The sequence below is a fragment of the Tachypleus tridentatus genome, chromosome 12, assembly GCF_004210375.1.
Source record: "Tachypleus tridentatus isolate NWPU-2018 chromosome 12, ASM421037v1, whole genome shotgun sequence".
Classification (NCBI taxonomy): domain Eukaryota; kingdom Metazoa; phylum Arthropoda; class Merostomata; order Xiphosura; family Limulidae; genus Tachypleus; species Tachypleus tridentatus.
Window position 1 is genome coordinate 9,631,681 of NC_134836.1, and position 26,196 is coordinate 9,657,876.

General features: G+C 32.8%; 1 protein-coding gene across 3 annotated transcripts in view; it reads right to left on the minus strand.

Moving 5' to 3' along the window:
- LOC143234227 (potassium voltage-gated channel protein Shaker-like) overlaps positions 1-26,196 on the minus strand; it is a 188,428-nt gene that overhangs the window by 25,145 nt on the left and 137,087 nt on the right. For all 3 annotated transcript variants that reach the window (XM_076471427.1, XM_076471429.1, XM_076471428.1), the window contains exon 2: positions 22,093-23,651. In XM_076471427.1, the coding sequence (XP_076327542.1) occupies positions 22,127-23,651 (1,525 nt within the window). In that variant the 3' untranslated portion in view covers positions 22,093-22,126. The remainder of the gene's footprint in view (positions 1-22,092; positions 23,652-26,196) is intronic.

Sequence of the window (26,196 nt, forward strand, 5' to 3'; positions counted from 1 at the left end):
TAATACCCATACCAGCCGTCTTTATAACACATTTTTAGTTAATTGTTACCGTGAGGTCAGTTATAACCATTTAAGTGTTTTAATATTGTTTGACTTACTTTCGTATAAAAAACACACACGATTATGAATACCTGTTTCAAACTTCAGTGTTTAAAGTGTAACTGTGTCTTCAGATTCTTGTTGCTTCTTCCTAATGTTCTACTTTACCACTGTTTGTAAATGTTTCTGTTCATGGAACTATTAAAGCAACAGAGATTGTAATTTCTAACAGATAGAAGTGATTGAAACTATTTAATACTTTTCTAGCATAGATCAGTTGTAACTTGCATTATGTTACGTAAAGAATCATGAACTCTAACCAAATAGATCCCAGATGATGGACAGTTATGACATACACCGAAACAACTGTCATCTTCTATGTCGCTACTACATTCCATAGCGAATTTGTGTTACTTAAGTACATAAAGGTTTACCTCACTGCTAGTAGTTTCTTTTTACTTTAAACTTGAATTTGCCATAACTCATAATTTACGGATAAATTATTAATCACTTGGTAATTAAAAATGGTTTTTGTTACATGTTACTCGACAGGAATTGTCATACAACTGTAATGGACGCTCAAAAAACATGGACAATTTACCTTATCTCTCTGAGCCCCGGCATGGCCAGGTGGTTAAGGCACTCGACTAGTAATCAGAGAGTCGCGGGTTCGAATCCCAATTGCACCAAACATGCTCGTCCTTTCAGCCGTTAGGGCATTATAATGTGACGGTCAATCCCACTATTCATTGGTAAGAGTAGTCCAAGAATTGGCAATGGGTGGTAATGACTAGCTGCCTTCTCACTTGTCTTACACTGCAAAATTAGGGACAGCTAGCACAGACAACCATCGTGTAGCTTTGTACGAATTTAAAAAAACAAATTTATTTCTATGACTACTACACATCTCTGTTCCTGTTTCTATGGTTACTGCATGACTTATCTAGTCTCTATGACAAGTCGTAGTCTGTTTTTGATTTTTATTTCTGTGACAGCTGTATGTCTGTTTTTTTATTTCTATAACAACTGCATGTCTGTTTTTCGTTTAAATATATAATTGCAATTAGTTAAATGTCGTCTAACTTCCCAGTAGCTTTTCCGAAACTTCCTAAATTAACAGTGATGCTTGCAAGAAATCCAATAAACGAAAATGTTTCTGTTAGTGAAACTATATGTTAATAATGATGGATTGCTTTGTTTGTCGGTGAAATACGAGCGTAAAATGAATAATTCGATTATAAACGAGTACTTGAAGATGATCCTGACTACATTGCTTTAGTATTTGATTTCTTTAATAAAGTGTTATTCATTTTAAGACACAAGTATTCCTGCTATTCGGAAACAAAGGTATAAAGAAAGAGAGATACAGTATACATTCTCTGGAACTTCTCACTTCTATAGTTAACATATTCTATCTTTATCACATCGGAATCTTACTAAATATATCCGCATGTCTGTGCTCTATGCTATAATCTAGTAACGTCCGGAACTGCATTCGCTAGTCTTCATGTGGATGTTTCACACTATATAATGTAAAGATCAACCTAGCAGGACAACAATATTCTTTAAGGTGAGCATGGTATGAACAGGATATGTGAGGGTTAGAACTAACTGGAACAATCTATTATTTCTTAAGTAAAGCAAGACCAGTTGTATATCACCAAAACTAGTCCATTGACTGGACGACTCGAGAGTTAGAACTAGCTGGACAACAACATTTTTTTCTTATAATAAACATGTTAAGTGGTGTACAAACAAAATTATTTTAGTTATTAGAAGATGTGATAGGTTTACTTAGCTGAACAATGATAGTATTTCTTACCATAAGTATGTTAGGTGATATATCCAAATCTAGTCTAATGATTGAAAGACGTATTAAATAAACCTAGCTGGACATCGATATTATTTACTAACATAAGCATGGTAGATAGTGTATAAACAAAAGTATCCTAACTATTGAAGACAATCACAACATTGTTTTAACATAAGCATGGAAGGTGGTTTATAAACAAAACTATTCTAAAGATTTTAAAACGTATGTAGTAGACCTAACTGAACTACTTTATCCCTTCTTAAAATAATCATGGCTTATGGTGTATAAATGAAACTATTTTTAATATTTGAAGACTTTAGGAGTAGACCTAGCTGGACAAAAATATTTTGTTTACACTAAGCATGGTAGGTGGTACATAAGAAGAGATATTCTAAAGATTGGAAAGCGTGAATATTAGACCTAGCTGGATAAATATTGTTTCGTAACTTAACTGTGGCAGATGATAAAATATAACTATTCTAATAACTTTCGAACGTGAGAGATAATCCTAGATAGTTACCAATATTCTATCTTAGCATAAGCATCATTGTAAATAACTTTTAAACGAAACAGGTCTAATTGTTAGACTTGAGATTGGTAAAATGTGTATAAACAACACTATTCAGGTAGAACTGGACAACAATGTTGTTTCTTAACAATAATGTTGTAGATGTTGTATAACCAGAGCTATTCTAAAACCTAAAATATGTTAACGGTAGAATTAGCTGTACACCACTCATAATGCTTACCCTATAAAACAATAGTGTATATAGTTAATGATTAGAATACGAGGACGCTAGACTAGCTGAACAACAATATTCTTTTTTTTTTTAACATAATGCTGAAAGTTGATGTGTAAACAAAACCATCATGGAAGGCAAGAGGAGTAGACCTAGCTAGCCAACGATATTATAAACTATTAAAGTTCACAAACGAACAATGTTTTATAAAACAATTAAAATCTTTATTTAAACCGATCAATGCTTGTAAAGCTCACCTTACATGTTTCAACGAAGTTGTTTTCATATCATCTTCACGTTTTAATTGTTTTTTTTAACATTGTTCGTTTTTGGATTTTAATATTTTAGAACCAGCGAAAGTACCCCGCCTCGCCTGGGTTATTAGGTTGACTATCTTATAGATAATTATAGATGTCACTGTAGATCACGTTATCTAAATTATATAAAAGCTAGTGCGTGCCACGTGATGCTTGATTTTAAATCGTTTTTTAATTAAACTATCTTGTTATATCACTAACATTTTAAATAAAAAACAAACCTTTTTGAACAACAGAGACTCTAAATTAATAAATCAACAAATATTTTTACAGTTTCGTAGTTCACATATATCGTTTTATACTTTCTGTAAATGATTGTTTGTTTGTTTTGGAATTTCGCACAAAGCTACTCGAGGGCTATCTGTGCTAGCCGTCCCTAATTTAGCAGTGTAAGACTAGAGGGAAGACAGGTCATCACCACCCACCGCCAACTCTTGGGCTACTCTTTTACCAACGAATAGTCGGATTGACCGTCACATTATACACCCCCACGGCTGGGAGGGCGAGCATGTTTAGCGCGACGCGGGCGCGAACCCGCAACCCTCGGATTACGAGTCGCACGCCTTACGCGCTTGGCCATGCCAGGCCGTTTCTGTAAATGAACTAACAACAATTTGAGACTATACTGTTGTTGTTAATGAACATGATATAAAAGCCATTGTTGGAACGCAGTGTTAGTTGTTGCCAAAATGTACTGGCTTTTCTATATATCAGAAGTAGTTATATTAAGAAATACTTCTTTCCTGTGTAGTTTTTCGCTAGTATTTCTCGTTATAAAGATGCTTACGCGCATGGACAAGAGAAATAACACCCATGTGCTCAACCTCAGGGTCCACTTATTATGCGTGCAAAATTTCAGGTTTCTAGATTCCTTCCTTTGGAGCTACAGTATGTTGGTCACACAGAGACTAACAGACACGCTTTTTTATTATTACTATACTAGCGAATGTACGCGGCGTAGCTCGGGTTATAAAGTTGACTTATTCAAGATGACTATGTCAGTGTATGTATTCTGAACCCATTGTAGTATAAAAGTATAACTTATATACCTTTGTTGCTCCTTTACAAGATATAGCATGTTTATAAATGTAATCTTCTCTCTGATTTCTTTTCCGATTTCAATAAAGACAGACCTCCTTAATGAAGGGAGCCTCTAAATTAGAAAACGACAATTTTTATGTTGTAGTTTATACATTTCATTTTATACTTTCAGTACGCGCACGCACACTTGCGTATCTGCCTGTGATTTATATTTGTAATATATTGAACCACTTCTTTTCTGTGTGGTTTATTGTTAGCTCATCTTATTAAGAAGATGTATGTATAACATCTCTTAGAGCTATTGCTGTCACATTTTTTTTCAATGTGTTTTTTTTTTAGAATGAAAATATGCGCACACGTCCATGTATGTAGATAAGTAATAATACCCACTGCACACCCTCATTGTCCACTTAGTATCTATGCAAAATTTCAGGTTTCCAAGTTCTTTCTTCTTGTAGGTTTGGCGGTCACAAAGACACATACATTCTTTTAATATTATAGATAAACAAGTTCCTTGAATTTTAACTTTTAAAAACAACATTCTATTTTAACTTAAGCGTTGAGTTAATTTTATAAATATATATATATCTATTATGATGATTTGAAGACGAGAGAGGAAGTCCTAAATGATAAATAATATTGTTTCTTAACATATGGACGGTAGGTGGTGTTATAAACAAAACTATTTTAACGATTGGAAGAGGTGAGATGTATCGCCAGTTGAACTATGATATTCTTTATTGATGTAAGGATAGCCAAAATGTTAAACAACAGGAATCCTTTATTGATGTAACGATAGCCAAAATGTTAAACAACAGGAATCCTTTATTGATGTAACGATAGCCAAAATGTTAAACAACAGGAATCCTTTATTGATGTAAGGATAGCCAAAATGTTAAACAACAGGAATCCTTTATTGATGTAACGATAGCCAAAATGTTAAACAACAGGAATCCTTTATTGATGTAACGATAGCCAAAATGTTAAACAACAGGAATCCTTTATTGATGTAAGGATAGCCAAAATGTTAAACAACAGGAATCCTTTATTGATGTAACGATAGCCAAAATGTTAAACAACAGGAATCTCGATGAGACAAAGTTTTAAATAACAAAAAAACCCATAAGCCAAGTTATTAAGTAACAGAAGACCTGATGAGCAATGTATTAAAACGAGAAACCCGATGACACCTTTCGTTTTAATAACTTCCTAATATATGTCTCTTACGTTTCAGGAAAAGTCTTGCAATCAGTATAATTTGACTTTTGAAAAACTGTGAAAGGGAACCCGATATTATTAACAACAACATATTTTAGTGTGTCATCTAAACCCTCAGCTGACTGTTCCATAATTATTATTAGTTATTGCATCATTATTAGTTAGCAATTACTTCAAGATCGAATTCTAATGCTCCTAGAGCACTTGTGAGAAAAATATCAAAGCTAGATACAAAATGGTAAGTTTATTCCTAAGTAGCATGAATGGATAGAAAGCTATATTGTAGCTTTAGAATTTTATACTCATAAGCAAAATGTTTAGTTTTTTAGTGGAACTCTGAAAATGTTTGCTTCTACATTATTTAAATATTTTGGTATGCGGTAAATCTCCATGTACTTTATTTGATTATATTCAATGCTTCAATGCCTTCTCTGTTGGGCAGGGTGTGCCGAAATATTGAGAAGTCAATGAGGGAACTGAATGATCAAAATAAAAATCTTACTAGGATATGGGGTAGTGTAGAGCTTGCTAAACTTCTGTGTTTCGATACGTGCTTCCACATGACAAAATACGATATTAAGAGAAGATTGGATAAAGAGTTAAAGATATGTTCAAACAACTATACCAGAAGATTGAACAAAAAATTTGAACGTAATACTCTAAAAACAATCACAAAGTCTTGGATTAACACATTAATTCCCTAAACCAAATGATGATCCAGAAGAAATATTCATCACCAATACCTAAAGACCGACATGAAGATGAAGATGCATTCACACAACAATGACGATATTTGTTAATTTCTTTTCTGTACCAAAATATTTATTTCAGTGGAAAAAATATTATATAGAAGCCTAATCCAATCTTTGATTTTCCATTCTTACTGCAATAGAATAGTTTCTTACATGAACTTTTCTTCACTAAAATTCAAGTTTTTGTGAAACAAAAATTTAACATATAATCAGTTGGCCTGCTGGATGATAAGAGATAATTTACGCTCACGAAATGTCCGTTATCCAAGCAACTAAAATATTTTATGCTATTAGTTGTGAGTAAAAGACTACATATCTAAATCAAGTTAAAAGAAGAATGATTAAAGGTAAAACTGCTAGTCAATATTACCAACCGCCGAATCTACCAAATATTTATCAAATAATAGTTAGATTACCATTCACTCCATGGTTGAAAGTGAGAGAATTTTCGGTGACATGTTTCGATGAGAATAATTGATAGCAGTTGATTAAATTACAAAGTTAGGCTTAAAATGTTTTACATTGGCTGTTGAAATTAGTGGATCGACTAATGTTTTCATTCTCAATCTTTCTAACCTTTTTCATGTTGCAATTTTTCATTTCGAAATCCTTAAGAGACAACGGTAGTAAAATCTGATTTCATATACTAAGTAAACAGTTTAGTCTAAACAGATTACACAACTTAGAAACTAATATTTTATTTTGTAGCTATATAACTGTTCCTAAAAACATATATTTTTATTACATTACCACTTGATATTTGATTATGTACCTCACCATTGATACTCCTAAAGTGTACGTTGTTTTCTGTGTAGCCTTTTCAAAAATCAATAATACAAGTAATTATAGCAGTTGTTGAATGGAAGGATGCTGCATTAGGTAAGGAGAAATTAAAAGATGCAGCCTGAGGGCTACAGAACTATACACCAAAATCTGTTGGCTACTTATCTGTTGCGTAACAGGCACCAGGGGCGCGGCTATTTTAAAATCATAGTTTTAAGAAATGACACTAGAGGGCGAGTTGGTATAATGAAAGCGTACATGGTTCGAGAATACACCACAAGAGAATATAGTGAGTCAATATGTAATCAACTTTATAGTAACAATAGTTATAGTCATAAAATTAATATTTTATCTAACACTCTTGAACTATCCGCCTAGTAAAAGATGATGTTACTAAGTGGATAGCTCAACAGGATGCTGAGCTTACCATAGGGCGTCTCAGTATGTTATCAACGTCTATATTTTAAAAGTAGAACTTTTATTTTTGGTTGATTATATATCTCTCTATTGTATATAATAATAAAGAAGTTCGTGAGGAAATATTTAATAGGACAGAATTACTGTAGATGGTTGATGTTACTAATGATAACGCTACCTTTAATCAACGATATCTTACCTTATTTGTATACAATACCTTTCACAAATATCTGTCCATAATTATTTTCTGATACTAGCAGTGTCATTGATTTACATTGCACGTTCGTTGGCTCAGAGAAACTAATTTATAAACTATCTCACATTTCAAAACAGATGTTTTCATAACATTGAGTTTGAAATATTGTTTCAGTAAAATGTAATATATTTTCACTTAATAATTGTACAAATCATCAGTTAGTAACAGTGTTCAGACTAAAGAACAAATTTCAGAAAATTAGTCTTTTTTGATAAATTATATCCCATGAATAACAATTTCTAACAAGTATGTTTGAACAACTGACACAAGCCATTTATTTTTCTTATATAACACTCATGTTTCATCATATTCCAACACACTGTCATTAATATATGTAAGTAAAATCACATACTTGAAAAGCATTCTGAAATGTTTATTTACAAATAACTTAGTTTATAAAATGCTGGCCTACAACCAAATGTAATAATACCGGGAGTACATACGTGCTCTATTATGTCATTAACCAAATAGTATAAATTACTGTAAGTGAGACACTCCCAAAGTGATTTGAGATAACATGATAATGAAAACTTTCTTCATTTTATAAACTCTACAAAACATTTCTTGCACTTAAAATCCGTAATAAAACTGACTGTCACACATTATTTTGAATAATAGGTCTTAACCCTCACAATATCCTCCCACACAACTTAAAACTGGCGTATTTTACCAAAGCGTACGACAAATACAAAATCTTAGTTTATAAAATACTAACTTAAACGTGTATAGTTTGTTTTTATGATAAATTACACCCACCATGAATATCAGTTTCTAACAATTCTTGATTATGAGAAACCCACTTGAAATAAAATGTTTAGAACGGCCGTTATGGGTATTAACACTTTTTATTGATAAAGACAGAACAACTAAAACCAAAATTAAACTAATATAAAGTAACACCTAATTAATAACCAAACATCCACCTCCAACGACCCCTCCAATCCCATACCCGTTTACACTCTCGTCCCTAAGACATGTGTCCAGCAACGGTCACTCGCAAGCTCTTTCTTTCATAACCTGAAGATGACCTAAGAAGATCGAAACATTGTTCTCTCCTGATCAATAAAAATATTAATACCAGCCGTTCTGAGAAACAGTTTCTAATAAATATGTTTGAACAACTGTACAATTTTCCATCTATATTTCTTACATAAAACTCATGTACAATCACAGATGTAAAAAAACCGCATATACTGAAATATGTGTTAACAAAATGTTAAGTTAGAAAATAACTTTACTTAAGATTTTCCACAAATAACGTGTATAAATTCTATATTTGAAACTTTTAAAGTAGAAGTATGTAAAAAGTTATTGTCAAATATTTCAATCTTATGCTACATTTTACTATAAAACATCCATAAGGAAAGGTGAATCTTTCACATTTTATAAATGCGTAATGCTTACTGTTTGCCATTATAAATTTGCTTTACAATTAAAATAAGTTATACATTACTGAACTTAACAGTAACTAAAAAACGAATGTATCTATTTTTACACTTTACACAATGATACAGAAAACTAAATGCACATTAATAACATTCTCAAGATGTAAGTGTGCATAAAGAAGTTATTTTCTGTTTTCGATCTAGAACTCACATATTTGTCGTTTAAAATTACTATAGTTTATAAATATAACTTACCAGGTAACATTCAGTCTATCTCGCATACAATGAATATGCAGTACGAACAAATAATACTCTTGATGCTATAAAATAATTATGTTTGACCAAAATGCGTGTGTTTGAGACTTTTATTCGTGTGTTTAGTGTGATGTTTCATGATAAATGCTCTTTTTCAGATAATGTTACACAAAAGAAAAATACAAAATCATAACTGAAGTAGTAATATAAACATAATGTACAAACGTTGTATGAAAATTAATTCAGTATTTTATAAGTAAAGACATGTGAAAGAATAATCATTTTATTTATACTTAAATGTCCTCTTTAATATTATGAATTTAGTCTCTTTTTGGTTATAAACTCTGTTCATTTTTGAAACATGTATTTAATGCCTTGGTTAAATATTAAGCTTAAATATTATGGTGTAAAATAATTTCTTATTTGCAAACAAATATTTAACATAAATATGGGTGGGTTTCCTTATAGCAAAACCACATCTGGCTATCTGCTGTGTCCACCGAGAAGAATCGAACTTTGTAAGTCCGCAGAACTACCACTGTCCCAGCGGAAGACTTAACATATATATATATACATATTAGTTTGTTATAGCTTAAACACAAGCCACAATAAAAGTAAATTAAAAAAAAGTATTGCAATAATTGAAAATATCCCAGGATATAATCTATAATGTGAGTTATAAAATGTCCCCTAAGTTTTGGAGGTGACTGCAGGACTCATATTGCAGTGTGGATACACCGTCTATCACCCTTAGTCTTTGTTCCCTAGTCTCAAACAAGAAATAAAGGAGTAGCAATAGATACATAGATATATTTTGTTTACTTAACTTTATTAGTCTTAATTTTCTGTGAGCACCCACATCTCGCTCCCCTAATTTCTATATATATCGACGGTGTATTCCCACCACAATGTGAGTCCTACTTCTGTAGTCACCTCCAAAACCTAGAGTACATTCTATATCCCACATTATAGTATGTACCCTGTAATCTTTTCAATTAGTGCAGATTTTTTGTCTAATTTATTTTTGTTTCGGCTTGTATTTTAGGCTATGACAAACTAATATAATTAGTCAGAGGTTTGGATTTTCTGTTTTTAACACAGTCCTTTCTTGTGATTTTGTTTACTTAACTTTATTAGTATTACTTTTCCTTAAATATATATATATTTACAATTGGCATGACTTTAGTAAGGTTGCACACTTGACATACACAGTTACGACAGAAAGTGTTCGTACCCCTGCGTCCCGAGTAGTTTTTTGCTCATAACTTAAAAAGTATCAAGATTAGACTAATAGAATTATGGTTTATTATAAATATTATACTAACACACATTTAAATACATTTTTATGTAAACTGAACGACAAATAAACTGTTTATAAACAAATAATCAAACATAGGAGAGGTACAAAGTGTTCGGGCGTCTACTTTAATGGTCAGTTGTGTAGCCTTTCAGGTGAATTACTTGGCGCAATCTCTCCTCATAGCCCTCCATGACCGTTTGACAGTACTCAACTGGTCTTTTCTTCCATTCTTCTTTACAGAAGGCATCCAACTGTTGCAAGTTTTTCGGATGATGCTGATGAACCCTGGTCTTCAACTCATGCCAAACGTTTTCAATTGAGTTGAGATCGGGTGACTGCGATGACCACTCCAGAACACTTATATGGTTCCTCTGCAACCAGGATTGCAAATATTTCGATATGTGCTTAGGGTCATTGTCGTGCTGGAATATCCAACGACGCCCAAGTTGCAAGTTCCGAGCATCATTCTTGATATAAGTGCCTAATATATCAACGTACTCTTCTTTTTTTTCATGATTCTGTTGACGCAGTGAAGGCTGCCTACACCAGAAAAGCTGAAGGAACCCCATAGCATAATCAAGCCACCTCCGTGTTTAACTGGAGGGACGGTGTTTTTTGGAAGATTTCGTTCCCCCTTCCTACGGAAAATATAGCGAACATCATTGTGGCCGAAAAGCTTGATTTTAGTCTCGTCTGACCAAAGAATACTCTTCCAATAGGTAAGGGTTTATTTACATGCTTTCTTACATACCTCAATCGTGCTTCTAAATAAACAGGCTTTAAATATGGAGTTCTACGAGGACGGCATGCTTAGAACCCAGAAGAGCATAACATGTTAGTAACTGTAGAGGTGTCTACTTCAACCCCAGTTACCCTTACCAGTTTCTGTATGTCATTACGTGTTAAACAAGGGTTTTTACTAACTTCTCTGAAAACCTTCCTCTGGTTCTCTCTGGAATTTTGGTGGAGCGTCCGGAACGAGAGAGATTAGCAGTTGATCCTGTAAGCTTAAACTTGACAATTATGCTTTGAACAGTAAATTTCGGTACATTAAGTTGTGTAGCAATACCGGAAATAGACACACAAGTCTTGTATTTCACAATAATTCGGTTTTTTAAATCACTGGTTAGTTGTTTCCTGTTCGCCATGATGACCAAGCAGATAATGACGGAGATGGCGCTAAATTGCCGGAAGTAACTTTTTTGCTGGCTAAATTCCAATAGTTTTGAAACCAGTGTCTAGTTCTGGAATGGTATAATGTAGTTTATTCGCTAAACTAAAAAAAATTTTTACGGGAATTTCAGTTTTTTCACACGTTCTGAAATGTACGAACACTTTCTGCTCCTCCTGTTTTTGGTTATTTGTTTATAAACAGTTTATTTTTCGTTCAATTTACATAAAAAAATATGTAGATGTGTGTTAGTATAATATTTATAATATATTAGACTTCTATTAGCCTAATCGTGATACTTTTTAAGTTATGAGCAAAACACTACTCGGGACGTAGGGGTACGAACACTTTCTGTCGTAACTGTATCAGAAACTAGAAATAATATATTTCACAAAAAAAGCGTATATGTCTGTGTTATATAAAATATTCTGTTCCCAGACATTTCAATGTTATTTGCCTTTTATTCTGCCAGTTTTTAAAAGGAACAGGTTACTTGGCCACGTAACAACTTCTATTAACCTTTGTATTTCCTAAAATCAAAGTTAATTGAATCTGTCATTGGTCTTGAATTTGTAGTCTTAGGTGAATATGTCAATTGGGATGTGTCAGTAATAAGACTGAAAGAGTTCTATGTAAACTAAACATTCATTTTTGACATAAGAACATTACTTATTCAAACTATTAATATTAAGGTTCAAAATAATAAGAAACAAGATCTAAACAAAAACTTGCAAAAATATCTGCATAAAGGTAATAATAGTAATCTACTATTTAAGTAGATCTTTTAGATTTTAGTGTGATAAAACAGTTTATAAACCTAAACATGATATTATTCTGTACCATTTAGAGATTTAAACAAGCGTCCTTTTCAGAGCATTTAGATGCTTTGCTTTTCAATATATTAATTATAGGAATGGATTAACAATAATTGTTTTCATATATAAAACATCAGGAAATAAAACCTTATGCTTTGAAAATTAAATATAGAAGCAAAAGTGAAATCAGTTCGTTAAATGCATACTATATTTATACTTCAAACGTAATCAGGTAAATGCCTCTACCAATATTTATAAAACCAAAACATTAAATATGGTAACATCCTATCAGGTTAGATAATTGTAAAAATATGTAAAGTAAATTATTTATTATGGTATAATATCTGTCTCATTCCAATAATCGATGAATCAAGATATCACATGTGATAAAATTAGCATATATAACGTTGTTACAGTAGTTTTCTCACTAAAATCGTAGTTTTACTTCTAACATTTTAAGACGTACAATTACATTTAGGCTACAGTGTTAATAACGTAATCACATATTAAAACACAATGAGCTCATCATGCTGTTGAATCACATATTTATAGAAATATTCTCTACTCTAGTAGCACTAACCTCAGTAACACAATCTGGAATCCACCTTCCATAGCGTCTTCATCCTACAGTAGCTCAATCCTGATAAATATTTTCTTAAGAACTTCTTTATTGTTAACCACAATATAGTAAAATATAATCAATCAAAAATAATGTTTTTGCTTAATATAGACGTTGATAACATATTGACCTATATGCTTAGTAACACAATCCACCTATACAAATACTATCCTTGTTAAGACCATCTGCTTATAGAAACATCATCTGTTTTGGTAAAACGTACACAATTAGATATATATAAGCAAAAACTATAAAGTTGATAAGAACTAGAAATTAAAATAGACTTAATGTTTTACTTCTAAAGGAAAACTGTATAATCATGCAATAATAGAATTCTTTCTTATATGATACTGGAAAACGTTTTTTACTATCCGATGTGCAACCCTCAACTTTGCGAAATTTGTATCCTCTGTGCTTATGGATTAGCAATAAAGGTCACAATTTTCCCGTTTCATCTTCGTTTCCTCTCACAGAGAACTTTATTTTTCTCCATTTTCAAGAAGCAGATATGACGTCATTAATACGTTACACACGGATCTAATGCACTGGTGCCACAGGAAACTGGCTAGTTGTGATAAAATACTTTTCACTACTGATAACTGTAAAGATAATATTAGATAAAATATTAATTTGAAGACTGATTGTTACTATAAAGTTAATGGTTTGCTCGCGAACTATGTGCACGATCATCATACCAATTCTCTGGTGTTATCTCGTACAATAATGACTTTACGATAGTTGCGCCTTCTGGTGCCTATTACATAATATTCAACACCAAGAGTTAGATAGCTGACATGTAATAGGCACCAGATGGCGCAGCTATCGTAAAGTTATAATCATTAAGCAGTATCCTTTTTGCTTGACAGCTGCCCTAACTACTGACATTTTCGATATTACGTTAAAAATCAGTTTATTTCCATCTTTATAAAGTCATTTTACTAAACCGCTTTTAAAATTATTTAGGTTTCGAGAAACAAGACAAATAGTATTAATAACGCTGTGTATACAACACACACAGAAATACGTATGTGTAGTTCATTGGTTTTTATAAAACAAGAGGTCGATTACTTCAAGAAATATTTATCAGTTATGAAGTACTAAAAATTATTTCTCTGGTTCGTGATTAGTAACAAGCTAATAATGGCAATTGTGAGCCCACGTACAGAACACTTGCCCAATTTGTCTGTTGAATCACTTCACCTGAGACTGAAACTTTATAAATAATTCTAGGAAATTCTTCAAAATATAAATATATCTCGCTGCTAAAGTAATGCTGCCGAATATAGTGTATAGAATAAAGGTAATTCACACTTTTCAGAGTTATTCTGTACAAAATTCTAAATATGCTGGTAGTTCGACAATTGTGCGCCACCTCGATGAAGACTATGCAGTTGTTATTGGTTTCATGTATTTACTAACATTACGTCACATTGTACTTGAAAATATACATAAATATCCTAAATGATCAATATCTTCTGCAAACCCTTCATGTTACTATGTTATAAACAGAAGAAATAAATCTATTATGCCGTCTCTCTTGTTTGGTTAAAAAAATTATAATCATATTATTTTCGATGTTTAATTAGCTATTATCAATACTTCCTGCAGTATACATATTGTGATTGTTTTGCAGTCAATTTTTTGACACAAGGCTTAAGTTAATTATGAATTACAGAATCATTGACTGAAAAAACAAATGTTTTCTTGAATGAACGAATTCATAACTCTAACAGTAATGTTTACTGTTATCTCCATATTACTGGGAAATAACTTCACTACACAGTAATCTTAGGACTAGCTATGAGTCGATATTTACCCAAGTTAATAATCCGATGACAGTCTTTGTGCTATTAATACCAGACTCACGATGGAACCAGGCACTTCCATGTTCCATCCAAATGACCAGGAAGGCCAACTCAAACTAGGTCAGACCAGACTCGTGGTGGAACCAAGCACGTCAATATTCCATTTAAATAGCCAGATAAGTCATACATCATACCAGAAGCACAATACGTAATCAACATGAACGGTGCATATTATTGTTTGCGTTGCTAACTCTTACATATTAGGTAGTATAATCACAATACTATGAGGAAATTTTGTTGTTGTTGTTGTATTTTGTGTTTGAATACTCAAAGTTTACGAAGTGTAAAAAACAGTACTGTATATTTAAAGTAATTAAAACAGTTAAGTGACCTTTCTAGACTAATCATAAATGACATTAAGCACTTATAGTTTTGAACAAATCTGATGATGGCCGTGCAGGGCATCTCAAGTGACTTTGAAATTAAGCCTAAACAGGTTAAACCTATTCCACAGCACGTGATACCCAACAAAAGACCATTGAGTCAAATGATGTGATCAAAAATGACAAACCTACAGACTTATCTTGTACGAGACATCAAATTTAAAGACGCTTTCAAAACCTAGATATTGACAGCAAGTATTATAACTGAACAGAGTGAAAATACCGGTGCTCTAAATTTTATAAAAAATATAGAATTCACATACAAATGATTAAAATACAAATCCTGCTATCTCAAGTTAGGCTTTGAAGGATGACAGATCCATTCATTAAATATCTTTCTCTTTGTAATACATACAATCTCCGCCCACCCTACTGTTATGCATATATGAACATTAGATGACTATAATATGTAGAATACTCAGTGTTTTATATACTATGCAACTGGTGTCTTTAGGGAGCTAACCGTTGTATTATATATTAAGTTAAGAAGTAAAAACAATCAGTACACATCATATTTAATATTATTACCCACATTTATAGAATACACTAATTTTCAGTCAGGGGGGGAAACATCACAAAACAAGTAATAAAACACATTTCATAAATGTAAAATGATGTAAGGATGGTAGTGCCGGCAAGAATACAAAAAATAATATAGCAATGATACAGCTATACATAGATCATCCTTATTTGAATTTTAATATTAAAATTTAATGTTACACTGTAAAATATATACTTTAGTTTAATGTTACTGCAGTTCAAAGTTATATAATCCTGACTGTTGATATGCTGTGTTTACTGTAATATCATGGTCATATCAATAATGGTTATTGTAATATCATGGACTGCGGTTTCGATACCCATAATGGGCAGAACACAGATACTTTTTTTGTAGCTTTGTGATTAATAACAAACAACGTATCAGGGTAGGCATCAGTGTTGTGTAAGCTAGAGCGTAGGTTCGTACAAGGAATGTCAAGTTAAGTTGAAACATGTCTTGATTATTATAGATTATTACAGATTCTCACTACTAGTCGGTCAAAGTGACCAGCCTCGTAATCCTTTTATACTCCTGAATTCTACAGCATAACACTAAATTTTAATAACGAAAGTCATGTAGAGATGATCTTGTATAGCTATAACATCCCTATATTCTTGTTTAGATTATTTTTGACACTGCCATTTCTACATCATTTTACATTCACAGAGTGTTTTTATTACTTATCATGCAAGTCGATAAATGAAACGTAAAATAATCGTTTCGTTAAAAATTACTGTTGCTTATATTGTCAAGATTATGTTCTTAAAACAATGTATTTTTGTTACTTTTCGGCCATAAAATTATTATTACAACTGTCGCACCTATTTGAAATCCATATAATGCATTTTTTTCATTACGCACGCGTGGGCGTTAACATAAAGATTAGTTTTTAAACGAAAATACTTTAACTAAGTTCAAGTGTTTAGCTTGAATTTCTATTGTAATTATTTTTAGCAGTACAGTTCATAGCGTCAAAAACTAATAAAGTTAGTTAAAACTATTTTCATAAATTTATAGTTCTTGTGCGATCGTAAAGAGGTTACTCTACCGCCTAGTTCTTGACATGTAGTTCATCGATCAAGTAAAAACCATTATCCACAGGTATGTGCAGAACAGAAACTGCAGAAAACATTGGAAACAATATAATATGCTGGTATGTTGAACTAGAAGGTTATAAGGAGAATATTCATCTACTTTCACGGTTTTTAATTTCGTTCATTTTCCTGAAACGTTCGTTAAAGTTGTCAACTGTAATCATTTATGTGGATAAAATGAAGTTTTATTTATAAAGTTGCTATACAAACAAAAATATATCATCTTATTATTAGAAAGAAAATAACAGATATTCATTTGAACAGAACCACCCGCAGAGATTACGACAAATATTTAACATTAACAAAATTACGTGTGCGTAATAACAGTAATTATAAAAACAACAATGTCGATAACACATATACCTGCAATAACATTAATAAAAACTCTCAAGTTACAGCATGGAGAAGTCACTATTTTTTTCAATTTTAATTAATTGTTGAAACATTAAAAACTAGTTTATTAAATGTTAAACTATTCATCTCCTGTCTTTCTGTAAAACTTACAGAAGTTCACATCTTAAACCTAGTATTTATGGTCTGCATCGTCACAGGCGTAGTCAAGGGATGACCCAAATGGGCCCTGTCCCCTGAAAAATCTAAGCATATTGACCACATAGTATTTTTCAGCTTTTATATAAAATAAACTTGTTTTGTGTCATTTACTAAAAGAATTAAAACTTCTATGAACACTATAACATTTCAATTAATTTGTTTTAATGACCATTTTATTAAAAATTTAGATTAATTTCAGCGTCTTAATTTATTGACTTCTCTTAAAATTTTTTGCTCCCTTCCCTGAGTAGAAAACCTGGATACGCCACTGCGCAACATTGTATTATCCTTTAATTCTCTAAAATATCTAAACATTCGGGCTTTAAGATTAACAAAAGATACTGAGTCCCAAACAGTTACCTGTATTACACAGTTTTACAATTTTAAAAGTATTTCATATTCATTCAGCTAACAAAGTTAGCTACTGCACAATGTTGTAATATCTTTGTGTTTTCTAAAAAAATTAGGCATTCGGTCTCTAAGACTAAAAAAAGGTATTGAGGCCTAAAAGATTGCTTGTATTATATAGTTTTCAATTTCAAAACTATTTCATATTAATTCAGCTAACAAAATTTTCTCTTTTTATATTAAAGCAAGTATATATATCTGTTTCTTAATCTAGAATAGATAAAACTTGTAAGTAAAATTATCTCTTGATACATTAAATTATATGTAAATAAATAATTATCTTTGTGACGTTGTCTGGATAAAAGCCCTTTAGAAGGTTCCAAGGATTGCACATATGCACACAGTATTTATTGTAGATATTCTTGATGTTAAAAATATAATTAACAGTGTGTGTTCCATGATTTAATTAATATTTATTTTAATACTAACTCTTGGTGCTTCTAAAGCCTATACCGAATATAGACCGAAAATCTTATTTCATTTAACAGTACGGGTCCACAGTTCCGTATCCGAGGTTCTGAAATTCGTAAAGCTCCGAAAACTGAAGTTTCTTGGAGTGTGGAGCATCAGTATAACAGCTAACCCAACTCCACTCCCACTTGACCCACGTCACTCAGGTGTGACGTGACCCAGCCGCCCAACAGTCTGACAGGCGCGTCAGTTGTGTCTCAGCGCTCCTACTGGTCACACGTGTGTCTGCTGTTCGCTGATATTTTTCCTTGCTTTTTATTTTGTGACTTTGTGTTTAATTTCACTGTGAAAATGTCCTAGAGTATTTACGTTCTATATTTATTCCACTAAGTCATTTACCAGTTTATTATTACAGCACATGAACAAACTGTAATACTATTTATATTCTTTATTTAGTCTACTTAAGTGTGAACATTCATACGTTCCTCTACAGAAACATTAATGTATTTAATTATTGTTCGTTTGAAGCTGTGTATGTTTAAGTTTTACGGAATGTTTATGTTGGAAATAAAATGTTTTAGATAATTTATGGTCTATAATTATCTCACTATTTCATTTATCAGTATATTACTCTATAAATAAACTGTAGTAGTATTTGTAGTCTTTATTTAATCCACTTGTGAGTATTCATACGTTTTGCTGCAGTATTAATATTTGATTATGGGGTGCTGCCCTGGATCCTACTGGGACGATACATTTGTTCTAAAATCCGAAAAATTCAGAATTCCGAAACTCAACTGGTCACAAGGGTTTCGGATAAGGGATTATGGGCCTGTACTGAGAAAAAAAACACACTTACATACAAGGAGACATTTAGACTGGGAAAAGATTTAAGCCTACATTTTAAGAAAGAAACCGCATTGATAAATAATAAATAGTACTGATAAATGGTCCTGTCTACAAGCAAACGAAAAAAATCTACACTTGTAAATGCTGAAATAAACAATACTGTATCCTTACGTGATTAGTTGTTGAAATGTAACGCTTAACAGTATTATAAATATAAGTGGCAGCTCGTGTTAATTCTAACAACAAATCTATCTACAATTTACTTAACTCCAACGGTAAAAGAATTCATTTTACTGGGCAAGAAACGACAAAACGGCTTCTCCAAAATAAATTTTAAAATGCACACATGACTGTATAACATTAATTTACCTAAACGTAGTGTGTGCGTGTGTATATATATATAAAACTTAACTAAGTAATCGCTATCAAATCATATCATCAATATTTAACATATTAATTTACGTTAAGAAAATTTTGTACTTTATCTTCCACCTTGATATCGGTGAATGGTATTCGTATTGTTTCCAAATACGAAGGGCTCGCTCCATGTGATAATTTAGTTCAAGATCAAGTAAGTTTTTTTTTGTCTAAACTTTATATAGACTTCCTTAAACACGAGTAATAAAATAAACAAGTCAATTTTGGCAAATAAATCTCAATATTTGGTTATTTAACCAGATTAACGTTGAATTTAGTTTAAGGTAATATTCACACATATTAAATCCAATGGAAGCGTCACTGGTTTAAATATACAATTAACATTTTCGATTCTCTTTTCTCGGATAAGTAAATAGAACACTGAATGAAATACAAAAAATATTATTACGATCTTTGCCGTCTACAAATATGTAAATTTAATAGACATTACTTTGTTTTTTGTTTTTACTAATTAATATAATTCATTGAACGAATATCATTTTGAGCTTACTTAGATTATTTAACTTTTTCCTATCACATGTTTAAAATGTTTCACTTGATTTCTACTCTTTGATCAACTAGAATATCATAACGAATATCATTATATCACATGTATAAACTTATATTAAAATACATTTCAAACAACAAACTACCATATCGAAAATAAATTCCTGATTTCTTCCATGGTGTTTTCTGTTGTTCTTGTTGTTTTGTTTTATTTTGTAGTGGAATAGTAAAGTGATTACTGCGAATAGGTGAGATACAATCAATTAATTTACGCTGCAATGCGTGCTTCATTGCAGATCTTTAATGATATACCGTAAAGTAATACAACAGGGATGTAGATTCTCATCACTGCAACTTCGACCTGGATTATAGATGGACAAGTTTTGCTGAGTTTCGAAACACTATCGCTTAACTAATAATAAAATCAAAATTGGAATAAAGAAATGACGCAAATTCTGTAAAACGATTTGAAATAATGACATGGAGTATATGTGAAAACGAGTAGGTTCCAAATTTTGATAATAACTTAACAAAAACATAACAAATTTCAGGTGACATTTTGCCTTTACGGCTTCATGAGGACTGACTGTTACGTTGAAAAATGTGGCATATATTATAACAACAAACAGCTTTATGCACATGAACCGAAGAACCTGCAAAAACAAAACGTCAGCTGAAAGAAGGAGTGTAGAGGTCGTTCTTAACTAAACGTATTATCAAAATGTGTAAATCTCACCTGTATCTATTACAATTTTCGAAAGACAACAGAAATGCTCCATATTTTACCTATTAAGATCGATACTGTCTTGGTTAAGAGGTCTTGATAAAAAAACTCATACAAGGACGTTGTCCTGTATAATGGCCAACTGATCTGGATTAAAAAACTCATACTATGATGTCATTCTGTGTCACAACCCAGAGATCTGTATAAACCAACTAATACTATGATGTAATCCTGTGCCACTACTAGGAATCCTGGATAAAACAACTTACACCATAATGTCATTCTGTGTAACCACAAAGACATCTGGATAAAACAACTCATACCATGATGTCATCCTTTGTTATGGCTAAGAAACATATAAATCAAAGCACGCCATGACGACATGTTATCACAAACGCACCAAAATTACCAATAGATACATTATGGTAACATTAAAACAACAATAGGAACAACGTTATACATCAGCATAATTAGAACTGAAAATACGATTAGTCAATAAATTGCTTTTTACTACAGTTCGATAATCAACTCTTGTACTGTTTAATGGAAACAGTGGAAAAATGCATAATATTATATAAAAAATATGGCACAAAACCGTTCCTTATACATTTTTGTAATTTTCTGTGGAGATTCTTAGTTTCTAGCTTTAAAATTATTCAGCAGTGCATATAGATGCTCTATTTTTCGTTTTTTAATTACTTGTATAATGTGAACACTATCTCGCAGAACTGTTCCTCGTATATGTGTGTCATCATTCTACTAGAGAATAAATATAGTTTACAAGTAGCATCAAAAACGTTCAATAAATTCTAATTTTTCTTACTAGTGTTAACTCATAACACAGTTTTTTATTAAAATAATTCAGAATAAAAACACTTCGCTTGATAAAAGTTCCAGGGATTGTAATGGAGAAAATATATATTTCATAAAGATGCTTAAGTGAAGAAGTAAATTTTAAAATATTTAGTGTATAAAATGTACATAAAAGGCAATATCCAGCCTGTAAATATAGTTTGTTCATGCCACGAGTACCAAATATGAAGTGAAAATTATTTAGTAAAACATTTTAATATACCCATTTTTAGGGTTTATTATTATTATTCAAAAATGAGCCTTTATACTATTTTATTTCTGTAGCAGTTGTTGAAAAATAATAATAATAAAATGTTTATTCAACCTTAAAACATTAACTTAAAGGATATAACACAAGAAAATTAACTAGCTCTGCTTTGAATCAAATAAAAGTAGCATAATACGACTGTAAGAATTGGTAACTACTCTAGGAAGACTCACCTTTTCCCTGGAAATGAAGAGAAAACTACAGAGTATTGGAAAAAAAAAAGAGACCGGTATAGAAATTTACCTTGTTTTTCTTGGAGATTAATTTTCTTAGCAGAAAATGGAAACACTTAAAGGATACAATATAACCTTCACTCATTCATCTTCTAATGTTTTCATACATCTGTTTCTATAGCCACGACACTAATATTGTTGAATGGCTTGGGCTTGTAGTTGGGCTTTTTGTCCAAATGGTCACTCGTGATTAATAACCCTTCTTCAAGCTCCACGACATCCGAATCAGATTCACTAAGAGATTCTTGTCGTGGTTTGAGCCCCACTGTTCCCGGTAGATAAGGACAGGCCGTCACGTGACTAAAGTTTTGAGACTGCATCTCTTCCTGGTCAGTTTCTCGGTGGTAAAAGTAGTTGAAGTTAGAGACGATCACGGGGACTGGAAGCGCTATGGTTAGCACGCCTGCAATAGCACATAAGGAGCCCACAATCTTACCCCACACTCCCACGGGCCTCATGTCTCCGTAACCCACAGTTGTCATAGTTACAACGGCCCACCAGAAAGCGTCCGGGATGGATTTGAAGTAGGACCTCTCTGAGTCAGCCTCAGCGTAGTATACGGTACTGGAGAAAAGAATTACACCTATAAAGAGGAAGAAGATAAGCAAACCCAGTTCTCTCATACTGGCTTTTAGTGTCCGGCCCAGAATCTGTAGGCCTTTGGAGTGCCTGGAAAGCTTGAAAATTCTGAAGACTCGCACCAAACGGATGACCCTCAAGATAGCCAACGACATGGCTTGGTTATTACTGCCCCTCTCGTTGCCCGATGCTGAAGACCGGGGATTTTTTCCGGCCATCACTGTCCCGAGGGTAATGAAATAGGGAATGATAGCTACCAAGTCAATAAAGTTCATCACGTCCTTGAAGAAAGCCAGCTTATTGGGGCAGGCCAGGAATCGCACCAACAATTCGAAAGTAAACCACACTATACAACAGGTTTCTATGAGGAAGAAGGAGTCTGTCAGTTTTGGTACTTCGTCCTCGACGATCCTGAGCACTCCATTGGTCGTGTTATAGATCTTGTAGTGTTTGAAGTTTGGCAGAGTCTCTAAACAAAATATGACGATGGACAGGAGGATGATGACTACAGATATGATGGCGATGACACGTGCGCCCTGTGAGCTTTCTGGGTACTCGAACAGTAGCCACATCTTCTGTTGCAGTTCGCGAGACGGAAGCGGCTTCTCTTCTTCTTTGATGAATCCTTCGTCTTCTCGGAACTTATTGAAGGCCTCCTCTCCCAGTTCATAGAATTTAATTTCCTCTGCAAAAATGTCCAGGGGTACGCTGACGGGTCGCCGAAGCCTTCCGCCACTTTGGTAGTAATAGAGAATAGCATCAAAACTTGGCCGATTCCGATCGAAAAAGTACTCGTTCCGGAGTGGATCAAAGTAACGAATACGGCGAGTTGGATCACCTAACAATGTATCAGGGAACTGGTTCAATGTCCGTAACTGAGTCTCAAACCGTAGGCCGCTGACGTTTATCACGACCCGCTCGCAGAAGTCGTGATCGTGAGGTATGGGCTCGAAGTTACCATTACAGTTGAGTTGATAGAACCCTCGATGTCCCAAGAGGCCGTCTCCCTCACCGCAGTGCTCCTCCCCAGTAAGTTTCGGTAGAGACCTGGAAGAGGACGGAAGAAAACAAGAATATTTACGCTCATTAGAAGGGAAATGAAATAAACTGCCTTTACTGGCATCTTCACTACCCATCTCTGATTTGCTAGCTGACGGCCGCCGGTAGCCCACGTCGGTCTGCCGCGGCCGCAGCACGGGGGATAACCCCCACCTATCGCAAAATTGCAGGCGTGAAATTTTGGTAAGAAATTTAACGCCAGTTCGGACGGATCTCACTACACCATCCAGTGTGATAATTATTACGTGACTACTGCCGAACTGGCCCTAGTGGCGTATTCCGGAAAGAGAGAGATAGAAGTCGCGGGAAACCACTTGATTGTTTCTTCATGCAATGGTTGCTGGGCTACAGCACACGACACACGCGCCGCCATTCAATGTGACGTCATGCCAATGCCCTGGTGGAAAATGAGAAGAGGAACTTGGCATGATGACTGAAACAGCTCTGTCCACACAACGTAAACTTGGCTAAATCGATCGAAACTGGTCTAGCTCATTACAAACAGAGAGTGTCGCTTTGTGTAATTTCTGCTACCGTTTTAAAAAAACATGCATTCATAAACAATACAATCAATCATGACAACAAGAATATTTGCAGCTATTGTAGCAATAAAATATTTATTTAGGAAATGTTGAGTATTCAAAGCCAACAAAAAACAATATATATATATATATTCCTATTATTTTAAACCCTTACAATAAAAACAGAAGCGTTAACAAGTGTGTTTAGCTTTAAACTTATGTAAGTGGTAACTTATTTATGCAAATGTACTAATATAAAATAGACAAAATGTTAAAGGTATCGCAATTTTGAAAGTTTATTTGAACCTAAAAGAACGTTTTAAACACATTTTTGAACAATCTGTACTCTAAATTGTTTGTGGGTTCATATTTTTGTTATGGATAATATACGAGTTACGCGAAAGAATGTAAGAAATAATACCATCAATACTTTAATTAATCAATTACTGTGTCCAATATATATTTTAACAAGACTTCCCCCTGTTGGGCAAAGGTAAGTTTACGGACTCATAACGCTAAAATACGAATTTCAGTATCTCGCAGTGGATACAGCAGATAGCCCAATGTGACTTTACCGTAAAATAAACAGTGAAACAGAAAATAAATGATTTATCACAGTTTATTTTGCAACTTGTTTACACTGAGTACTGTAACAGATGGGAATTAAAAATTATATCTGTATATATACATACATATATATATATATATATAGGATTTAAGTCGGTAGATTGAGAATGATATTGTTTTTCCACAATTATTATAAATTGTTTTTAAAATATACGAATTGTTCTTAGCTTAAAATCAGAGGCGTCGATGGTAAAGTGGGATGCAAGGTTTTTTTCTTTTTGACATAAGAAAAGTATAGAAACGTGTGCCATAGGCACAGCTATTGATGTCGGGGTTCAGGTCTCACCTTAGAACTTTGAAAGCTTTTGGGCTCTAGAATAAATTTTTTGTATTCTCCAACTTTTCCCGAGAGTAATTTTACTACTTTGAATGCATTTTTACTGGAAAGACAGAAAAGTTGGTGTCTGTACACACACACACACATACCCATTGACCCTAGCTTCTTACGCCTCTGTAATAGAGTTTTAATGTGAACAAAATTAATTGTGATGAAAATTGGGTGATATAAGGATTAAAATAATTTTGTATTTTAATAAATTAGTTATTGAAGCAACACCGGCCTCTACGAGACCCCTAATAGAACGAGAGATCTGAGAACCAACTCCAGTTCAAAAAAGATTCCTGGAGCCTACAAAAGTTTAAATTATTTTAAATAATTTATAAATGTTTTAAAGTACAAATCAACGACTGATAAAACTAAATTAAGAAGTAAAATAAGACTAAAGATTGTTGGGGCGTGATAGACAACTGGACAGGATCATTGTATGTTAGATCCCGTCATGGCCAGGTGGTTAGGGAGTTCAACTTGTAATCTGAGAGCCGTGGATTCGAATCCCCTTCACAGTAAAAATGCTCACCCTTTCAGTTTTGAAGGCGTTAAAATGTAACGGTCAATCCCACTATTCGTTGGAAGATTATCCCAAGAGTTGGCTGCGGGTGGTTATGGCTAGGTGTCTTCTCTCTAGTCTTACACTGCTAAATTATGGATGGTTAGCATAGATAGCCCTCATGTAGCTTTGCGCAAAATTCGAAAAGCAAATAAAACATTGTACATTAAGTCGGGGACTGAAAGTCAATTTTCAATACTGTTATTATACTCAAGAAAGTGTGTAGTATATGGATAAAAAATATTTTGTATTATAAAATAAAAGGTATTTCAAAGGTTTAAATATTAGATATATACATATATATATATAAACATAAAAGATAAAATTCGAAGAACGTTATAAATTTCACGTAGTTAAAAATTACATTTCTGATAAGGGGATTCAAAAGTATTACGAGTTTATCGTTTGGCTTTCTATTTAAAAAGAAATTGTTTCAAAACAAAAAATGGATTTACATCTAAAAAAAGATAGTTGTTTATAAAACAAAACTAGCTTTGT